Source organism: Quercus lobata, chromosome 2 (genome assembly GCF_001633185.2).
Source record: "Quercus lobata isolate SW786 chromosome 2, ValleyOak3.0 Primary Assembly, whole genome shotgun sequence".
In the NCBI taxonomy this organism is placed as follows: Eukaryota; Viridiplantae; Streptophyta; class Magnoliopsida; order Fagales; family Fagaceae; genus Quercus; species Quercus lobata.
In genome coordinates this window covers 89671591-89692500 of record NC_044905.1, presented here as the reverse complement: position 1 = coordinate 89692500, position 20910 = coordinate 89671591, and the positions used below count along the sequence as shown (strand labels likewise).

Below are 20910 nucleotides of genomic sequence, written 5' to 3'. Positions count from 1 at the left end.
TGTTCGGAGTTTGATGGCTTTTACTGATTTCGGGATCTGTTCTGAGTTTGGACTTAAGCAAGCCCCAAGCCCGTTTCTGACACCCATTGGCCATTGTGTCACATCCTTTGAATGTAAAGGCAATAGCTCTCCATTAGGTCTTGTCACTTGTCAGTCTTTCTATTTCTTTTTGACTGAAGAAGGTAGTCTTTCTAAAAACACATCATATCTTAAAAGGATTTTGTTAATGTGTGTTATAAGGGATACACAATAATTAGCTTTTTTTTTTTAAAAATTTCTCAAGAATTGATAAAATATTGATAATTTTTTTAATTTTTGAGAAAATATTTAAAAATAGATGACTTAATGGGTTCGTTTAGATTGAATTTATTGTTACTGAAAACACTGTAACAAAATAATTTTTAAATATGTGAATAGTATTGTGGGATCCGTGAATAGTATTTTTTTCCTTACATAGTGATTTTACTGTTCATAAAAAGAAAAAAAAAAGGCATGAAAATGCATAATTGAAACGTAACTTTCAGTTGACCCCAAACGCTCATAATATGTGCCCTTGAGGTACACATTAATTTGTGCGATGGTTACTCCATAAGTATAAGTGTTTGTAGGGTATGGAGGAAAGGGCCGGGATTCAAGTCTCCAGGAGGGAGTTTCATACACATATACACAGATTAGGTTAGAGTAGAATTCTATCTTGTAAAAAAAAAAAAAATACACATTAATCAGACTCTATTTTAAATACACGAGTCCTCCCCCTTGTATGAGGTAGACTCCGCACACTTTCTCATAAGGTTGATTGTTGTTCGTTTCTTTTTCTTGATAAATAAGATTGAAGTTTAGCCCAAAAAAAAAAAAAAAAAAAAACTAAGATTCAAAAATTTTTACAATCGTGGCTTGTGGCAACATTTCGATAATTGTTATTAATAAATATAGGAATATATTATCAGATTCACAAAGGGTATTTGTTAGCCAATTATTTTAGTAAAATTTTTATAAAAAAAAAGTATTTAATGTTTTGACATTTTTTTTTATTTTTCATAAAATAAGTATCAAAACTTTTTTAAAATAATTGGTTAAAAATTGTTCTAAGAATAGTAGTTAACAAGACCCATAAATGATATGTATGTGATATATAAAATCATCAATAAAAAAAAAAGTGGTAATTAGTAGTTAAAGCCGAAAAATGATATTATTCTAATGAAAACGCATTGCGATTTTTTTTTTTTTTTTGTGCTGCTAACCTTCCTGTAATCGAGCTGCTCTTCATTATCTTATCATCGATGATTCTTCAATCTCTTTCCAATTTTTCTTTCCTCCATTGAAATACTGTAGATTTGTCTTCTGATACTTCAGTTTCAAATACATGTCGGATCGATTTGTCAACTGTTCCATTCCCCACGAAGGATCTACAGTTCTACACTGTAAGTTTGTACTGCATTCTTATGCAATGTCACCAAAATTGTCTTGTGTTCATTTTAAACTTTTTGTTGTGAAAAGTACCTTATTCTTTTACTTTTACCGCGTAGTTATGAGGAATATTATGATTGAACTTGGCAACTGTTTTATCCTTAGTTTGAAAGTGTGTATATAATGCTGTTCTCTTTTGAGAGAGAGAGAGAGAGAAGTCTTTGGAAAAGTACATAGATATATATGGCCAATTACATGCATACAATATTATATATCATAGTGCAGCATGCACTCTCAGCGATACAGGGAAAAGCACGTGGCATTGCAAACACTCATACTAGTGCTAGACTCCTGGGACTCACTCATAAATCTTGGGAGTGCTGTTTTGTCAGATGAGGGGTCATGCAGCGGCACTGTACAGAGTGTGTGTGGGGTTCATTCCTACGACAGAGTAGTACGTACTGCATCCGTTACTGTGAGTCTGTGACATGTGCCTACAACTCCTCTCCACCACATCCAAATGCTTCAAGCAAGATAAAAGAATCCATGTAGGCTATAAGAGGCTCATCGTCAAAGACGAAACTTGCACTGTTCCCTGCTCCTCCTGCTGCTGCTTCAGGCATTATTGGATAATCCATTATGTCATAGTTGAAGCTACTTGCGTCATAATCCATCCAATTACCCTCTGTCACTGTGCTCTCTTCTTTCTTGCTTCCTTCTTCCAAACCCAATTTTGTGTTGCTTGTCAAATTTATAAGTGAGCTTCCATTGGGCTCTGAATGAAATGGTGGACCCAATTTATTCTTCTTGTTCATGTTCTCATCGTTGTCTTCCTCTTCATGGTTGTTTGAGTTAGTCGCTTTTCTTTTGCCTAGAAGGCATTTCTTGTTCAAATGGGTATTCCAGTAGTTCTTCACTTCATTATCCGTTCGGCCAGGAAGCCGGCCAGCAATCAGTGACCACCTACATGAAAGAGATCTAGCTAGGTTGATATGGAGTAATGATTTGTGAAGCTCTTTTCAATGAAATTACTAGCTGCAGGAATAAGTTTTACTCAAACTGAGGAATTCCAGTAAACATAAGAACGTTTTGTGACAATGGAAATTAACATCTTTTATAGTTATGGTTTCTACTTCGGGATCAACCGAAACCCAAACCAATGGAAGTGATAATATCTTCATTATTCGATACAAATAAATTGCATAATTCAAATTAAATATTATAAATTTAACCGTGCATTCAACGTTATGTTGTTTAAAAATTTAAATGACATGAAATGATATATTATTAGATACTGAAAATAAAATCTAAATCATGAAATGAATTCTTTATTTTAAGTGAATGTAGGATAAAATGTAATTTCCCAATTTCTTGGATGGAATTGGGGATTGAGTTATTAATTTATCTATTTATTTTATGGTAGACAATCTGTTCCTTAAACTTGTAAGTGTGATTTGTAGTGCAGCAGTGAGTCTAGCTATTAACAGTTAGCTTGTAAGTGTTTGGCTAGTTTATTACTCAGTTTATTTGCCTAAAGGTGAGTAAAAAAAAGTAAGCAAAAAAGCTAACCAAATTCCTAGCTATTTTTCCATTGATAACATCCTACCTTAATTTGTACTCTATAGTAACTTGCTATGTACATCTACATTATTTTTGTAACAAATTTTATGTACATCCTACCTTAATGATGGTAAGAATTATGCTATGTACATCACATTATTTTTGTAACAAATTTTATGTAACAAGTTATTATTGGTTTTAATTTAGGTTTATCATATATATTTATCCAGTTATAGTAATTTTTCACTTAAGATTTATTTTAAAATTATTGTGAAAATATTACGAAAGCAAAACGATCTACCTGTTGCCGAGAAGCTTATGCATTCGTATGATAAGGTCTTCTTCCTCTTTGGACATCTCACCACGTTTGATGTTTGGTCTCAGATAGTTTTTCCATCTTAGCCTGCAACTCTTCCCGCCCCTCATCAAACCTTAGAGAGAGAGAGAGAGAGAGAGAGAGAGAGAGAGATATGAGACATATATATACTCATGCACATTAATCCTTGTCTGCATTACAACGGGAAGTGATAGTAGAGAGTACCTGATCTCTCAGAGACAGTAGCCCAGTTGCCTTCACCATGAGTTTCCACATAGTTTTTCAGAATCAAGTCCTCCTCTGGCTTCCACAAATTTTTCTTCAGCTGTGGCTTCACTCTTTTACTTTCCATGACTCTTTCTTTTTAATTTACCGAGTTATGATTGTGCTATAATGGAGTGAGTCAGTGAGAATAGGTTATAATTTATAAACTTATATATAAGTGGTGGGGATCGATGGAAGCTTATTGTAAGCATTCGTGCATGGATTAGATTACACCATTATGGAGTTAATAAAGGAGGATTGAACCCGAGGGCCCCGTTTTGTTTCCCCTTTTGCTTTCCTTGGAATTTTCCCCTTGTAAAAGCAAATCTGTGTTCCACTTGTAACGCACGGACAATATCTCTCTCTCTCTCTCTCGTTAAATATGTACCTTAAGGACACACATTAAATTTATCTATTTTTGAAAATACTTTTTCGAAAATTAAAAAAGCTATCAATACTTTTTCAATTTCCGAAATTTTTTTTTCCAAAAAATGATTAGTTATTGTGTGCCCTAAGAGCATACATTAGCGAAATCCTATATATATATATATATATATATATGAGATGGGTTTAAGTTACACAAAAAAAGTTACACATTTTTATAACCATTGATCTTAATTAAATCTAATGGTTTATAACACACAAGCTATCGTGTCATCAACTTCTAAAAATAAGTAATCTAAGTATCTAATGCATTAAAAGTTTTAATACTCTTCTTTTAAAAAAAAATCATTAACTCCCTCCGCTCTTTCTGCCTTCTTCTTCTATTATTCATTCTCTCTCTCTCCTGCACTGACTCACATATCTCACGGAATTGATACATTTGTGTAATCCGAACTTTCAAAACAACTGTAATTTACATATTTTTGGATCTCATGTAAATCTGTGCATATATAAAATACATCCCAACTCTCCCTCAAAACTTTAAAAGAAAAGGACCAAGTCTAATAAAATCTCATGTAATCACAAAGATTAAAGCTCAATATTAAATAGCATTGAAAACCATTAGAAATAGTTCTTATGTTAAAAGCTATTGGAAACAAAGCAAAAGAACAAACAAAAAAATATCTATGGATATTGGCTGGCAGTAAATCTATGGAGATTGGCAAAAGAAAGAAGGGAAGAGAGAAGTCGTTAGTTGGAGAAGAATGTGGGGAGAGAGAGAGCGAGTGAGGAAAAATAAAAAAGTGAAATACTAAGAAAATGAATTTTCTCTCACCACGTTAAAAATGGTTTGGAATTTAATGACGAAGAGAGAGAAAATATATTCTTAATTAAACAAGCTGATGTGGACAATAATGTTTTTTTTAGCCATTAGATCTAATTGAAATCAATAATTAGAAAAATGTGTAACTTTAGAAGAGTTACACAACCCATCTCTCTCTCTATATATATATATTTATTGTACATATGCAGAGCTGGAATTTGACCATAGGGAGGTAAATTCTATAATTTAAGTATGTCTCTATAAACCAGCCGACATACATAGTTTTATATACATTATTATGGACAAGCACAATGCACACATATTATCTATACAATATATAATATTCATCAAAGCTTTGCAATTAATTTTGTTAATTCTTATTATGTTATAACGTCAGCCACCTATTTTCAAATATCTCTACACTTTTTTTAGCTTTTCTTCCTATTATTTCATCTTATTGTTACACTCTCTTTCTAACATTTCTCCTTCTTCCTTCTCAAAAAAAAAAAAAAAACTCCTTGTATGCCTATTTTTCTCCTCCATTATTCCTTACCTTATCGTACTCTTCTTCCAAAAATTTTCATATCCTTTTCTTGACTCTTCTTCTCACCATCTTGTTTTCTATAAATTTGCTATTCTTTTTCCCATTCAGTCCATATTTTTTCTCATAACTAGTATATTTAATACTTAAGACCAATATGTATACTCACATAACACTCACATGAATATTAAGCAGTAATTTAAATATAGATTTCTCATAAAAAGATATTATATTCACTATATTGTAACCATTTGTTAAATTTTTTTTTAATCTAAATAAATTGTGTTAATTTTTCATAGTAAAAAATCTCATATAGCAATGTTAGAAATTAGATAAATCTCAAGTACAACTTGTATCAACTTTTGCTAAACTCATAAATAATTAAATTATAACAATTTAAACTATATAGTAACCATTTTGTGCATCTAAAATTTTAGGGTTTAACCTGGAAAAAAAAATCAATTTATGAATTTTATTATATAATTATTTCAATTTTTATTACTCATACACATATTTTTCTGAATGAACTTTTACACAATTTTATGAAAAAAAATAAGTTACTGCATAAACAATTTAAAGTCGTATTGAAAGGTAACAATATTTTTACTTTCCTTTTCTCTTGAATTAGAACTTTTACATTTTCTTTCATTTTTTCTCTGTCCTTTTTTATGATTTTGAAATAAAGGGAAATAATCTTTGGGGATGTGCTAATTAACTTACAAGATTCTTGGCAACATCACTTTCACTTAAATTTATTATTGATGTCACTTTTATTGTATACTAATTATAAAAGATTATGACAACAATTGTGAAATACATTGTGTCTCTCTATATTTATTAATTATGAATTTAAAAAAGTTCCATGATCCGGGGCACAAAATGTAATGCAATAGTGAAAAGTACATCTCATGATGTTTTTAACAGAAATATTCAAAATTCAAATTCTCTCTCCCTAATTGTAATTATTGAATTACAAAAAATAAAAAGAAAAAAAGAAAAGAAAAGAATACTTACACCTCATGCATATCACTATCAGCACATATTTTTGGACTAAAGCAAGCGCTATCGGTATTACCATTCACTTACACAGGATGTTAAACTTGGCATTTATTAAGTGCTCCATTTGAGTTATTATAGGACTACAACAAATTTCACATAAATTTTTACAACTATTTTATATATGTGACAAATTGTTTCTGAATGCTTATCACTTTTATATAGACTAACCACTTTTTTTTTCCTCATTATTCAAAGTCATCCACATCAAATAGTTGTGAAAATGGTTGTAAAATTAGTTGTTGTCTTAAAATTTTTCATTTCCTTTTTTAGACGCACGAATGTGACCACTTATAGAAGCTTTAGGCGATGGGTCTAAGCTTTATCACGTGTTTCTCGTCTTTGCTACTGTTTTCTTTGCTACAGTTTATAGTGTAAAGTAAAAGGTTAAAGATTGATAGGAATGGATGCATGCAGCTAGTGTTGTAGATGGTCACAAAGCACATATTCCTTCACTCGCTCTTTTCGCGTCAGTTGCTAGTATACTACTAGTCTTGTACTCAAGTAAACCTTTTTGGTGGACACACGATGTTACGAAAAAGTTAGGACGCAAAAAGAAGGGTTAAAATCTTTTTTTTTTTTAATAAATAAAGTTTTGTTATTAAAATAGAAGGGAGAAAATTCACAATTTACAGAAAGGACACAGAGCATAAGCAATGGTTTATGTTGTTCGACCTATAATATCCACAACATAAAATCCTTAATTAATAACTACATTTTTCTAATCTGAATTGAGTATTGCAAGAAGCCAATATGAGTAGGGTTGTATATACACACAAAAATTGACCTATACGGACCATTGATTACGCCTGAATCAATGATAACTGATATGCTTTAATTCACAGCATAATAAGGGATTATGATTTATGACTAAGGTATAATAGATACATTAAATCATATAAAACATGTGCATATACTAACTAGCATAAGGTCGCCTGTGTTAACCTCATCACCATAATGTTCTAATCCAGACTAACCAACTTCAGGAGAGAGATTTTAATAGGCTCTAAAAATCCTCCACAATTTTTTTAGCTCAGGTAGGTTGGCTATAAGTACATGTACAACATCTCAAGTTTACGTCACAATGTGTTACTATATATATATATATGAGCATGGAAATTAAAGTAGGATGGCAAAGAATATAGCAAGTTAACTAGCTAGGAGAATACTAAAAAATTTAAACCTCAGTCATAATCTTCGGCCTGTTTAGAAGCACTAGAGGCTAGAGCATTCATTGTAACAAAACAGTAATGATAGGAAATATATGACAGAAAATCATAATAGTGAGGCTAACTTTTAATTTAGTAGGGCCGAGATGGCTGCTTGCTTTTTATATTTATTCATACATGAAGTGATCGAAGGGCACCATTATATGAGAAATGCAGCTTTATTAATTTGTAAGCCCCACCACATGCAATGTATATAACTGGTGGATGATTTTCCTCACTTTTGTTAGTACTGGATTGCCGACGGGTTTAAAAATCATTGATTTCTTGTCTTCTTTGGGTCATAGATTTGGGGGGAATTAATGACACGTCTGCACGCATAAATTTTGAAGTTTAACAAAGCCAGGAGCCAAGGACAGAGAAAAATAAAAGCTCAAAATTGCATATCTCTCTTTCCCTGTCACTTCAATACACAGATATTGCTTTAATTTGATGAAGCTATAATTTCTCTCTTTTCAGGATCTTGCAGTCAGCAATTTGTCCCTGAATCCTGACCAAGCAAAACAAACAAATCATCTTCGTTATCATTGTGGGGGGCAATTAGTAATGGGGCTCAGTTTTTTTACCAAAATCTACGTACTTTAAACCAGTGATTTGCATGTGAATGCCATGCTACCCCAATTCCCATAAACAGAAGTGAGAATCATTCATGCTTGCTACTATATATTTGTCTGACAAAAAAAAAATCATGACCCTTCATTAATCGATTATTATGTTTCCAAAGTTTTCGGCTTACTCTTCTTTCACTTGATTCCCAAAAGGCAGTCATAAATTTACAAACGCTTTCGATAGCTAGTCATCATAAGTTTGCATTATCAATAACTATTGTACATTAGTTGCAAAAATTAGTGAGCCATGGATGATATAATATGCTTAGGCTTCTCTGTGGGGTACAAGAAAAGAAGGAAAAAGAAGGGTCGGAGGGTACTACAGAATTAGTAGAAGGAAATGGTAACCTTGCCAACTAGGCAACTACAGTCCAGACAAACCATTTAACAAGAACCATTCAGCTTAATCATGTTTTTACAAGAAAAGATAACAAGTAATACCCACTTGAATGTTGGAATTTGGTCCTTGAAATTTGGCAGGACTACTGCTAAAATTATTCTCTTGTACTATCTTTTTGCTTTTCCAGCCCCATTATCGCCTTATAAAGTTCTCCACTCAGCTCATATCACTTTACTGCCTCACTACAACAATATAATAAAGAAGCTTAGATTGAGGGCGAAGAAAATGACAAATTTGTGCTGTGTGGACGCAATCGATACTTTTAGGTTAATTACTCTATATGGTGGGTTTTCTTTAGAAGAGATATCAGACATGTGTGTCTATAGATATGGTCAACATTTTTGACCGAGTTTAAGCTGCTGGTTTTTTTTTTTTTTTTTTTTTGGAATAAAAAATGGGTAAGGGGTGACTTAAATTGATGTCTTCCATTTGAGCGTAACCATATTAATACCATATCTAAGAGATCTGAATGAGTCATAGTTGTGCACTCAGTCTCGTCGATTGAACGCTAATGACCATAAACCGAGAACATGAAGTCTTTTCCTAGACATTTTCCATTGCACAATTCGAACTTGAAATCTCCACCTCCCAAACCCATAGGAGTGAACTAGGATGGTAGTAGTATTTCATGTTATGTTAGCCGGCTTTGAGTTGGAGTATGATTATTGATTACTACTATATATATATATATACCAACTCTATTTTTGTCCCCATAAAAAATAAAAATAAAAAACCTACTGTTTTGGTTTTTTTTTTTTTTGGAATTCTTTTCCTTATGCGCCTTAACCCTAGGTACTATCTATAATAATCGTTACATTCGTGCGATGCCTAAAAAAAAATTTATTTTACAAAGTAATATGATGTATAATTTTTATTTTGAGATTTGTTGAGGAGTTCTATTTTACTCTTTAAAACTTTAAAAGAAAATTGATTTTTAGTCGGGATTTTTTTTTTAAAAAAAATTCCAACTTTATTTATTTATTTTATGTTCCATTTTTGTTATATTGATTGCTTATGTGACTAATGAAGTGTAGATGCGGCCTTTTTATTTTTGTTGCAAAAATTCTACAATTGGTTTCTAAAATTTGTTATATATTTCATTTTAATCCTTGAAAAAGTTCACTCTTTAATCATCAAATGAAATGTACCAAATTATTCGTTTTGAATCAAAGTTAATGGTGTAAAAGATATTGTGCTAGTGAGCGGGGGAAGTACTTGCCACTTGATGTTAAATTTTTTATTAGAAAAAAGTGCAGGTCAATTTTAATGTCTTCCACTGTAATGCTGGAGCTCCTGATGAATTGAATTTGGACGGCAAAAAGAACTGCAAACAAAATCCAATCAATATGGCCAACCATAGTAACATTATAGTAAAATTCTTCTCAATTGCGTCAAGCATTTAAAATCACTCCATTTGTCCTAATTTGATGATATTTACTATTGTAATTGGTGAACCATCATTTTTATATGAACCTACCACATTTCCCCCACCGCTAACAATTGCACATGTTAAAATCATGACAAATGTTGTATACAATATTGTCTTAAATTGCATAAGATATTTACTACAAACTTTTAGAATCATATCATTTGTCAGAATCTGATAATATACATAATTGTGTTTGGTGAACCATCATTTTTATACGAACCCTATCACATATTTTTTCATTACTAACGATTGCACATGTCAAAATTGTGACAAAAGTTGTAGTAAAAAAATTGTATAGACTCTCAAATTGCATTAAGTATATATTTACCACTCAAAAGAATTGTCCGGGTCGTTTGGAAAATGGCAGAAGTTAATGAATGGATTCTCCATCTTGGGTAAAGGACAATTTAACTTTGTCAATAAAGAAATTCTGTCTTTAGGAAAGACAAAACCCATTGATATGAATCAAGCATTAGAACTAAAACTTTGTAGGTAAAAAAAAAAAAAAAAAAAGTAGTAGTAGTAGTAAAACGACGGGTTAAGTTTAGCTTTTAGCTTATGAAGCTATTATTTCTAATAATCTTTTAGTTTGTCATACAAATCATGTGATGAGAGTGAGATGTCACACAATGTACTATTAATCACATTTTAATATAAGATAAGGAACGGTAGTGTGATAAAAAACCAAAATGGATGTCATTTTTCTTTACCTTATTAATTACTAGTTACTTAAATTAATTGTATCATTTTTAATTAGCAGGGATAAAAAGTTGATGTTACACAATCATGCATGCACACATTACGAAGTGTACATTTTTAGTCACTTTTAAGCTGGCATGTATTAGTGGCTCTAGATTTCGATTCCTTTACTTTTCCGTTGTTTCCACAACGATATTCCCACCTATTTTTTTAACCTGCAAATCACATGAATCTTCGTTCTGTAAAGTATAAAGTGAAAGCAACACCTTCAATCATTCTATCTTGAAACCCCACCTGCTCCTTCATCCAAATCGTGTCTCGGCCAACCTGACAGCGAGAGTATTTGCTTATATAATTCTTCTTTGCTTCTTGCGCAGTCCCACCTTAAGAAAACTTGAACAAAATAGTGTACAATACTTCTCATGGATATTTTTTCATTTTTTTTTTTTTTTTGAAAATAAGAAAAGAAAAAGTATGGATGTCTTTGTGTTACTTTGTATAATCAATACTGACAAGGGTTGTAAGGGATACTATTTTATGGATATCATCTAAAGGGTCTTTTGTTTTTTTTTTTTTGTACATTTTTTTCTCTGCTTAAAAAATTTAAAGAATTCTCTCTTTTTGAAATGATTTCTAATCGATTATTTGTCATAAAAAAAATCGGAATAATTTTAGTTACCAAAATATAAAATATTAACATTAATATTAATTTATTTTTAATCAATCATTATGAAAATAGAAATATTTCACCATCTTTTATATATATATATATATATATATATAAGTGTGAAGTGACCTTGGGGTTGGAAATAATTATTAGGCCCACGTTAATGGGTGAGGACTTTTTTTTTTTTTTGATAAGTAATAAGTTTTATTGATATCAAAAAAGGGACACCCTAGTACAAGGAGTCAATAAATCAAGAACAAAAAATCACAAGAATCAAGAAAATCAAGAAACGAAGAGAATGATTGGTTGCGCAAAGTAGCCAACCAATCTAATAAAGTTCTAAAGAAAAATAGCTTAAGGTTTGGTATGGATCTCTCATTATCTTCAAAACATCTACTATTTCTTTCCCTCCAAAGACATCACATTAAGCAATGGGGAACAATTAACCATATATGACCATTTCTATGACGACTAAGCCTACCTTGCTAGCAACCTAGAAGCCCCACAACAGACTACGGCATAACCCAGCTTACTCCAAAAAACCCAAAACCATAGACCACAAATCCATAGCAACCAGATAGTGAAGCACTCAACCAATTCACCATTACACTTGCACATTTAACACCCAATCCAATATCCAAACCTTCCTTATACGTAAATTGTCAATCATCAAGCATTTCCCTAAATCAGCAGTCCAAATAAAGAAAGCCACTCGAGAAGGGATCTTCTGCTTCCAAAATAATGAATTGTATTCTATTTTGACTAAAATGGTGACTCTTTCTATTCTCTCAAAACAAACCGTTTTGCTCAACACAAACCAAAACAAACCGTTTTATATAGTTAATAGAAAAGAAAAGGAAAGAAAGAAATCAGAAGGCTCTAACTCAAATTGCACCACCTTCCCCAGTAAGAGCAAGGTGTAAGGTGAAGACTAAGTTCACAATCCACTTACTGTATGTATAACCTACCAATTTAAGAATCACTAATTTTTCAATTCCACCCAATTCAATCCAAAAATGGTGTTTAATTACGCACCAAATGAAGATCCCAACCTAGCTTAAATCCAATATCTGATTCCTTTGGCCGATTATGCACCACAACACACTAAGGAATTCAAAACACAGCTCATAAGAACTCACAAACATGAAAATCAAACCAAAAAGGGAAGAATTTACGTAGTATCATACTCCACACCAGTTGAGAGAGAGAGAGAGATTACCTAGTTTATGGGTGAGCCAAAAAATCAAACCAAAAATACTCTAATCTGCTTCTCTCTCTCTCTCCAACAAACCCACACACAACCCCTATAAAAAAAAAAACCATACCGAGCGGGTGAAATGCAAAACCACCTACTCTCTATTACTACCTTTTCTATCTCTTTGGCTCACCAACTCTGTGTCCTCCCTCTCTCTGACTAACAATATCTCTGGACTCTAGATTTAACGATGAATTTTGTTTTGAATTGTATTCTATTTTGACCAAAATGATGACTCTTGCTATTCTCACAAAACAAACCATTTTGCTCAACACAAACCTAAGCAAATTAGAAGAAAAAAAAATCAGAAAGCTCTAACTCAAATTGCACCAACTTTCCTAGTAGGAGCAAGGTGTAAGGTGAAGACTTGAGTTCACAATCCACTTGACGTATGTGTAACCTACCAATTTAAAAATCTCTAATTTTCCAAATCCACCCAATTCAGTCCAAAATGGTGTTTAATTATGCACCAGATGAAGATCCCAACCTAGCTTAAATCCAATATCTGATTCCATTGGCTGATTGTGCACCACAACACCCTAATTAAGGAATATAAAACACAACTCATAAGAACTCACAAACATGAAAATCAAACCAAAAAGGGAAGAAGTTTAACCCGTTTATCTCAAAAAAAATGGGTGAGGACTTGTGGTACTTGTATCTCAAAATCCGCAATTCAACTAATAACATTTAACCCATTAATTAAATGGAGGTTTTTGCATAAAATCTCCACTTATCTTATTAAAATTGGAAAAAAAAATGGAAACTATAATAAAAATACATCATTTTATTGAATATTTACATATGATATAATAAAAAAGGAAATAACATGGCTTTAATTTCCTAATTACATTTTAAAATGTGGGAAATTACATCAATAATACCTAGTCTAGAACCAATGATCTAAGATTGAAGGCTAAGTTACGGAGTGGGAAAATATTGGACACCCATCTCATCTGATAAATCGGTCTTTTAGAGCATGGTGGCCACTAGGGGTGTTCACCGAATTGCAATAATTGCACCAAAATTGCCGCAAAATGGCTTAACCGTACTGTACTGCAAGTAAAAGTGCACCGCACTGCATAGTGTAGTGCAGTTTGTAGTTTTATAATAAGGTTTTATACTAAGAAAACCACACAAACCGCACTACACCGCACCTTCACTATATATTAATATATATATATATATATTTTTTTTAGTATTAAATATATTATTAATAGTTTAGTAACCCTAGTTTTCAAAAAAAAAAAAGTTTAATAATCCTTGCATGTGTTAATTAGGAAAGTTAGCCCAAAATAAAGAAAAACTAGCTCAATAGTTTAAAATTTGACCCAAAACAAAGGGAAAAATTAGTGTTGTACTGGGCAGGAAAAGCCCAAAATTTTAAAAATATACCGGTTTCAAACCATATTTTATATGCTACGCCGCACCGCACCGCACATGTGATTGCAAAAATGAGGTGTGGTGCGGTTATGATTTTGACTAAACCACACCACAAAACGCGGTACTAAAAATAACCCAAAACCACAACGCGAACACCCCTAGTGGCCACAATCATTTCATAAATAAGAAAGCAATATGTTATTATCTGAAAATTGTTTAGTTTCCCCTCTCCATTCTCCAACACCTCCAAGAAAATCGAGTATTAGATTTGTGACTTTCTTCGTTGTAGAGATGGAGACGATTTGGTTTCCTAGTTGGGATTCACTATTTAGGCATGGATCGGACCTAGCTAGAAATTTCGTTAAAAGAAATTTAGAAATAATGCCTCAATAGGCAGAATTTTTAGTGCTCAAATCCCACTAAAACTCTCTCTTGAATTTTGATTTTTTTTTTTTTTCAGTTAACATCCAAAGATTCCAAACAACAAATTTTCTTTCCACCTAATTTAAAATTCTGTCATGCGTTAATATTCTACCTATACTATGTTTATATTGTGTGAGAGGATAAGTGAATTACAGAGGGTAATGGAAGTGAGATTTAGAAATAATGCCTCAATAGGCAGAATTTTTAGTGCTCAAATCCCACTAAAACTCTCTCTTTTTTTTTTTTTTTTTTTTTTTTTTTTTTTTTTTTTTTCAGTTCATCCAAAGAGTCCAAACAACAAATTTTCTTTCCACCTAATTTATAATTCTTTCATGCGTCAATATTCTACCTATACTATGTTTATATTGTGTGAGAGGATAAGTGAATTACAAAGGGTAATGGAAGTGAGATTTAATTCTCCCTTATTTGCATGTTTTTAAAAGGGAAAGAAAAAATATTTTAGAGGACCCTCACAAAACCGCCTTTTTTAATTACTCAAATTTGTGATAATTTAAGGGGAGAAAGGTTAAGATTTAATGAATTTTATGTAATTCTTATTTTGCCCTTAGTTTTTCTGAAGTTTAGAGTTTGCTAGAGTGAAATCTTGTCAATTAGCCTTTCATCTATCTAGGCTAGAGCAGTGTAGTCGATACCGTACCAGTATTGGCCATACCGGCTGGTATGTACCGTACCAGTATGTATACTAGTATCGAAATGCCAATGTCACATATCAGTTTAAATACCGGCCATGTACCAACCATACCGGCCAATTTCGGGCAATACCGGCCGATACCGGATGTACCGGCCAGTATAGAAAAAAGCTTTTTTTTTTTTTATTTTAAGTTTTTTAATTTTTTAATTTTTGTAAGGGCAGAAGTGGTAACTTATTAGTATTATTTGTTTTCTTAGTATACAATGAACAATTAAGATTATGTTTGGTAACAGTTTTTGTCTTCTATTTTCAAAAACTTGTTTTTGGGAATATAAAGAAAAAAAAATTTCTTGTATTTTTGAAATAAAAAACATGTTTGGTTGGTGAAATTAAAAAGATAATTTAAAAAAAAAAATAGAAAATACTAAAATATGTTGTTACTAGGATTTGAACTCTAATGCTAACTTATAAAATGTGATAAATTCATTAAATTAAATGCGTATTTTCATTGACTTTTGAAAATTAGGAACTGAAAATAGCATTTTACATGATTTCAGTTTCCTTCACAAATTAAGTTTTGAGAATAGTTTTTGTTTTTAGTCCATTTTGGGTTGCTAAAGAAGTTTTTTAGTCTCAAAAATAGAAAATTGTATTTGGAAATAGAAAATAAGGGGAAAAACAGTTATCAAACATACCCTAAGCTTTCTATTTTTTATATTGTGTTTTTTTTTTCTTTTAATTAATGCTAAAGTCTAAAACCATAAATAATTTGTTCTGAATTGAAGTAATGTTTTATGGTAAACTTTTATATATATTATAATACACACACACACACACACACACACACACACACACACACATATTTATAAATATAAAAAATAATGGTAAACCCGAAACGGTACACCGGCATTGACCGGTATTGAAATATATCGTTCCACTAGTCAAACTGGTACAGCCTCCGGTACGAGATTGACTCCCTTGGGCTAAAGATAGACAAACCTTGCAACAAAAAACTATCAAAATATTATGACTCATATACCAGTAGGGTGTCAACTTGATGTCGTTCAATTTTATAATGGAAATTGTAGTGTAGCTAAGGTTGTCGTTCCACTGAGAAAATGAAAACAAGAACACGTCAAAAGCACCAATAATATATTGAATAATATGATTGAAACTTAGAAAAAAAAAAGTTTGGTAAATTTCAATAATTAAAATCACTAGGGCATTAAGGTTTGTCCACCAATATTGTTAAGCATCCACTACCAATCCAATTTAGTACACAATTGGGAAAGTAAACACATAAACTATCTGATTGGAAGATTTAGAAATAAGCTTAAATAATAAAGCTTTCTTTGGTTGATTATATTCATCAATTGTTCTAACAATTTAGTCTAGAAAATAATAACTTTGCTAGGAATAACTCAAGAACATCGCATACCCTAGAGGCAATACTATGGCAAAAGTAATATCTAATAAGATTACCACGTTTTACTAGAGAGATTATAAAACCCTATTCTAACAATAACAAGATTCAAGAATAGAATTATGAAAGAATTAGAAATTAAATATCAATCTAGCAAAAAAATTATGAAAAAGAGAACAATTGATTTCAATTATAACATTAGGGATTCACCCCTAACCCAAGCTTAGGTTTTTAAGCTTCCATAGAAAATAAAAACTCTCAAATTTTTTTGAAAAATAAGGTTTCCCAGTAGCCAAAAATGTGGCTGCCCTTGTATCACTTTAATATTTATAACATTCAAAACCCTAAAACACATGCTTCCCCAAAAGGAAAATATAAAATGTCAATTCCTGTTTTTCAACAGTAGGTCAAATTCCAGGTCAGTTGGCCTTGAATAATGCAAATTATGAAGTTTTCGTAAACTACAAAGTTTTAGATCTTTAAGTCTTCTTTCCGTGGCCACAAGAATCAAGTCAATCTAATATCAAAGAAAAAGTATATGACCAAAATACCAAAACTGGTTAGAATATTTCCATGCTTGGATTTTTTCCATCTTTGGCTCAAACGAATTTCTCTCTTTCTTTTTATGTTTCCACACATATTTGACCCATTAATTCTTCAAAAGCCACTTCTCAATCGATCTTTACCCTTGAATTCTCTTGACTTCATGTATGTATGCTTAGCTCATTAGTTTTAATCTCATACAAAAGAAAAATACACATATTATGAATACATATTAGAAAAACTTACAAACTCTCATATTTACGTGTAAGTGTGGGAATAAGGGAAAAATAAATGTGATAAAGCCTACCAAAACTAAGATAATATTGTAGTCTTAAGCTGTTATCACGACCAAAGATCCTCTGATGGTTTTGTCAATCCTAGTAAGATTGAGATAAATATTGAAAAGTACTTTTTTGTGTTGTGTAGCACGCACCTCTCTCTATGAAGTTGTTTTCCTTTTATAGATGTTTCTTCTAGCTGTTGATCACTTGTCAATTAATGTCACACATTTATTTGGTTGACATAATGTCTGGACCATTAAATGTGGCAACAATTATTCGTCTATTGCTTGTAGTTAATTGTAGATCTTTGACTGTTATTCTTATTTAAATGTAGTTAATTAATTATGGCTCTGGACAATATTTTTTGAACTTATCAGAGTTTAACAAACAAACCATATAACTGCCATTTATTTAGGGGAAATGCTATGTCCACAACATTTTCACAACAAATTTTAAATGCTAGATTGTTATTGGTTGTTATTGATGGGTAAAAAAGTAATTTAAGTTGTGGATTCAAATTAGAACCAATGACAACTTACCACCTATGATTTGTTGTGAAAATGTTGTGGATGTATCACTTCTCTTTATTTAGAATGTTTTATACATTATCATTTCTTCTCCTTCCAACCCTATCCATATCGTATTTTTTTACTCTTGTTTTACGTGCAAAATCCCAATTTTTTCTTTAAAAATGTTAGAAATTGCGTTTTTCCGCATTGGGATCATGGGGATATCAAAATGTAATTTAATTAATCCTAATCAAATGTTGAATTAACCAAAATCAAAGGCCCATTGTCAAAATGTCCAAAATGCCCTTTGTTGATCAAATTTTAATTGAGTTGACTGAGGGTCAAAAAGGTCCAGTTTTCACATGATCACCAAATTTCATCCATTTACATCAAAACTCATATTTTCAAACATTTTTCTCATGTTTGACCAATAATTGACTAAAATCCGACCATTCAATAGAGATGAAGTCCACATTGTACACAATTAAACTCCCTTTGAAATGACAGATAACAGGTCCAAATCAGACTTGATTAAACTAAGAAAAATATTGTGAAAATAGTGAAAAAGTGCGAAACACTTAGCCAATTTTAAAGATAAGTGTCCATAAGCTTGATTATAGTTTAATCTTGATTGAATTATAGTCAAATGACCATTGATTAGCCCAAAGAATGAGTTGTTAAGACATATGTGAATCATGTTAAGAACATATGTCATTTAGAATTGACTAATCCTTTAACAATAAACACTTTACTTGTAATTGGGTAGATCTAGGATGTGTTTAATACTTCAAGAAACAATATTTCAAATTCAAGTGTTAAAGCCATGCAAATCTGTCCAAGAATCAAGTGAAGAAGTGCTGGATTTTAAAACTCAACAAATAGAATCTAATGAGATTTAAAGGGCTATGTAAGCCTGATACTCGACAGCTAGCTCGACAAATAGAATCTATCGAGGTTTAAAAGGCTATGTAAGCTTGATGCTTGACAGCTGCTCGATAGATAAGTTATCTATCGAGATTTACGAAAATTAGATTTCAATTCTGATTTCACTCCAATCCGTGTATATTTGTTTAGGCATTTTTTTCTCACAACCCTAAACATATATAAGGATTATTTTAAGGGCTGTCACAGATGATGCAACTCAATGCAAAAGTTTTTCACAAGCATATTGTGACCGGAGACATATGCCTTAGTTCATCTATCTCTTGAAAAAGCTGCTGCGTTTGTACGCCATAGGATTTTGTAACCAAGGAGCTTTATGATCTTCATCATGTTAATGAACTGAAGAACTTTGCAGCGAACATCCTTCTCAAGTTGATGGTTAGTCACGTACTTGGATCCATGTATCGATTGGTTAGTCTCGTACTGGAAGCCGTACATTGAAAATGAGAGATTGTCACTATAAAATAAGTCCAATTGGGTATTATGGTAAGGGTTCACTGTAGGTTAGTATAAGGTATTGAGATTCCTTTATTTGTAACCGCTTGTTGTGATAATAGTGGATTCTTGGGAGTGGTGACCTTAAAATCATCTAGTGGGGTTTTCGCCTTAGAGGTTTTCCTCATTCGTAAATAAATCACTGTGGTTAGGGTTAATCTTTGATGTGTAACCCATTGATCTCTATTGTCATGGATAGAGGACAATCTTTAATTATACCTCCTTTATTTGATGACACTAACTATGCATACTGTAAAGTACGCATGAAAAGTTTCTTGCAGTTATTAGATGAAAAAGTGTGGCAAGCTATGGAGATAGGCTGGACCAAGCCTAAGGAAGCGTCAGCTGATTGGGATGATGCAAAGATCAAAGTGGCAAACTTTAACAGTAGGGCATTGAATGCTTTATTCAGTGTGGTCATGAATGAGGAGTTCAAGAAGATATCCTTCACTGAAACTGCAAAGGAAGCATGAACCATCCTCCAGACAACCTATGAAGGAACTAAGGCTGTCAAGAATTCGAAACTTCAAAGGCTTACTACAAGCTTTAAAGAGATCAAGATGGAGGAGGATGAGTCATTTGATGAGTTCTATGCCAAGCTCGAGGACATAGTGAACTCAGCCTTTAATCTTGGGAAAATCATTCTCGAACCCAAGATTGTTAGAAATGTGCTCAGATCTTCTCTGGAGAAATTCCATGCCAAGATCACTGCTACTGAGGACTCAAAGGACATTGATCAAATTCCTTTGACAGAGCTGGTTGGCAACTTGCAAACCTATGAATTGGGTTTGACTAGAATTGAGAAATCGAGCAAGAGTAAAAGTATGGCACTGAAGGCCAAGAGCAATGACATGGATGAGTCCTCGGATGATGAAGATTCTAAAATGAAATCCTACATCATAAGGCAGTTTAAAAAGTTTATGAAGAATGCCAATGCTAAAGGATTCGACAAAGACCGCAAGCAGTCCAGTTCGTCTAAGTTCAAGAGCTAAGACAAAGCGAAGAAGGATGTTAGGGATGACGGTCAATATACTGTTCCGTCAAGACCAAAGTGCTCTGGGTGTCAAGGCTTTGGACACATGAAACAAGTGCCCAACTTATCTTAAGACCATTAGGAAAAGCAAGGCCCTTTCTACTACCTTGAGTGACATAGCCTAAGGATGATTCAGATGATAATGATGATGAAAGAATCTTGAATGCCTTCACTGCTACAGTTGATTCTACTAATGGGGGTTCAGAAACCGTAGATGATGAAGAGGACTTGGTGGATTCTAAATTCGAGAAAATGGACGATCAAGATGGTATCCATATAGCCTATGAAAAATTGTACAAGATTTCTAAGAAGCATGATAAACTATATAGGCTGGCCACCAAGAAACTAAGTGATGTGGAACTTGATCGAGAAGAGCTTTCCACAAAGTTTGATGAAGCTAATCAAATTATTGGAGTACTACGGTTTGAGAACAATTTCTTGGCTGAGAAGACCAAGAAGCTTGAGGCAAAGCTGTTCCAAGTCAGAGCTTAGTTGGAAAGGACTTCAAGTGCAAAACTTGACGAGATGCTCAGCTTTCAGAAATCTTCTTCTAATTGAACCGCTTTAGGGTATGATTTCTCTTCTCCTAGT

General features: G+C 32.3%; 1 protein-coding gene across 1 annotated transcript; it reads right to left on the bottom strand.

Moving 5' to 3' along the window:
• Positions 1-1628: 1628 nt before the first annotated feature.
• On the bottom strand, positions 1629-3731 carry LOC115957114 (transcription factor MYB82-like). The gene is made up of 3 exons (XM_031075345.1): positions 3509-3731; positions 3269-3398; positions 1629-2370 (listed from the first exon to the last, which is right to left on the bottom strand). Exons 1-3 carry the CDS (start codon positions 3633-3635, stop codon positions 1902-1904), a joined length of 726 nt encoding a protein of 241 aa, XP_030931205.1. The 5' UTR covers positions 3636-3731; the 3' UTR covers positions 1629-1901.
• Positions 3732-20910: the final 17179 nt, after the last annotated feature.

Bases quoted from the DNA above. Each gene is read 5' to 3' on its own strand.
- LOC115957114 (XM_031075345.1), bottom strand. From the start codon at position 3,635: ATGGAAAGTAAAAGAGTGAAGCCACAGCTGAAGAAAAATTTGTGGAAG. The intron at 3,399-3,508 runs GTACTCTCTACT...TCTCTCTCTAAG, and splicing joins TACTGTCTCTGAGAGATCAG to GTTTGATGAGGGGCGGGAAG. The intron at 2,371-3,268 runs GTAGATCGTTTT...TCTTTCATGTAG, and splicing joins CATAAGCTTCTCGGCAACAG to GTGGTCACTGATTGCTGGCC.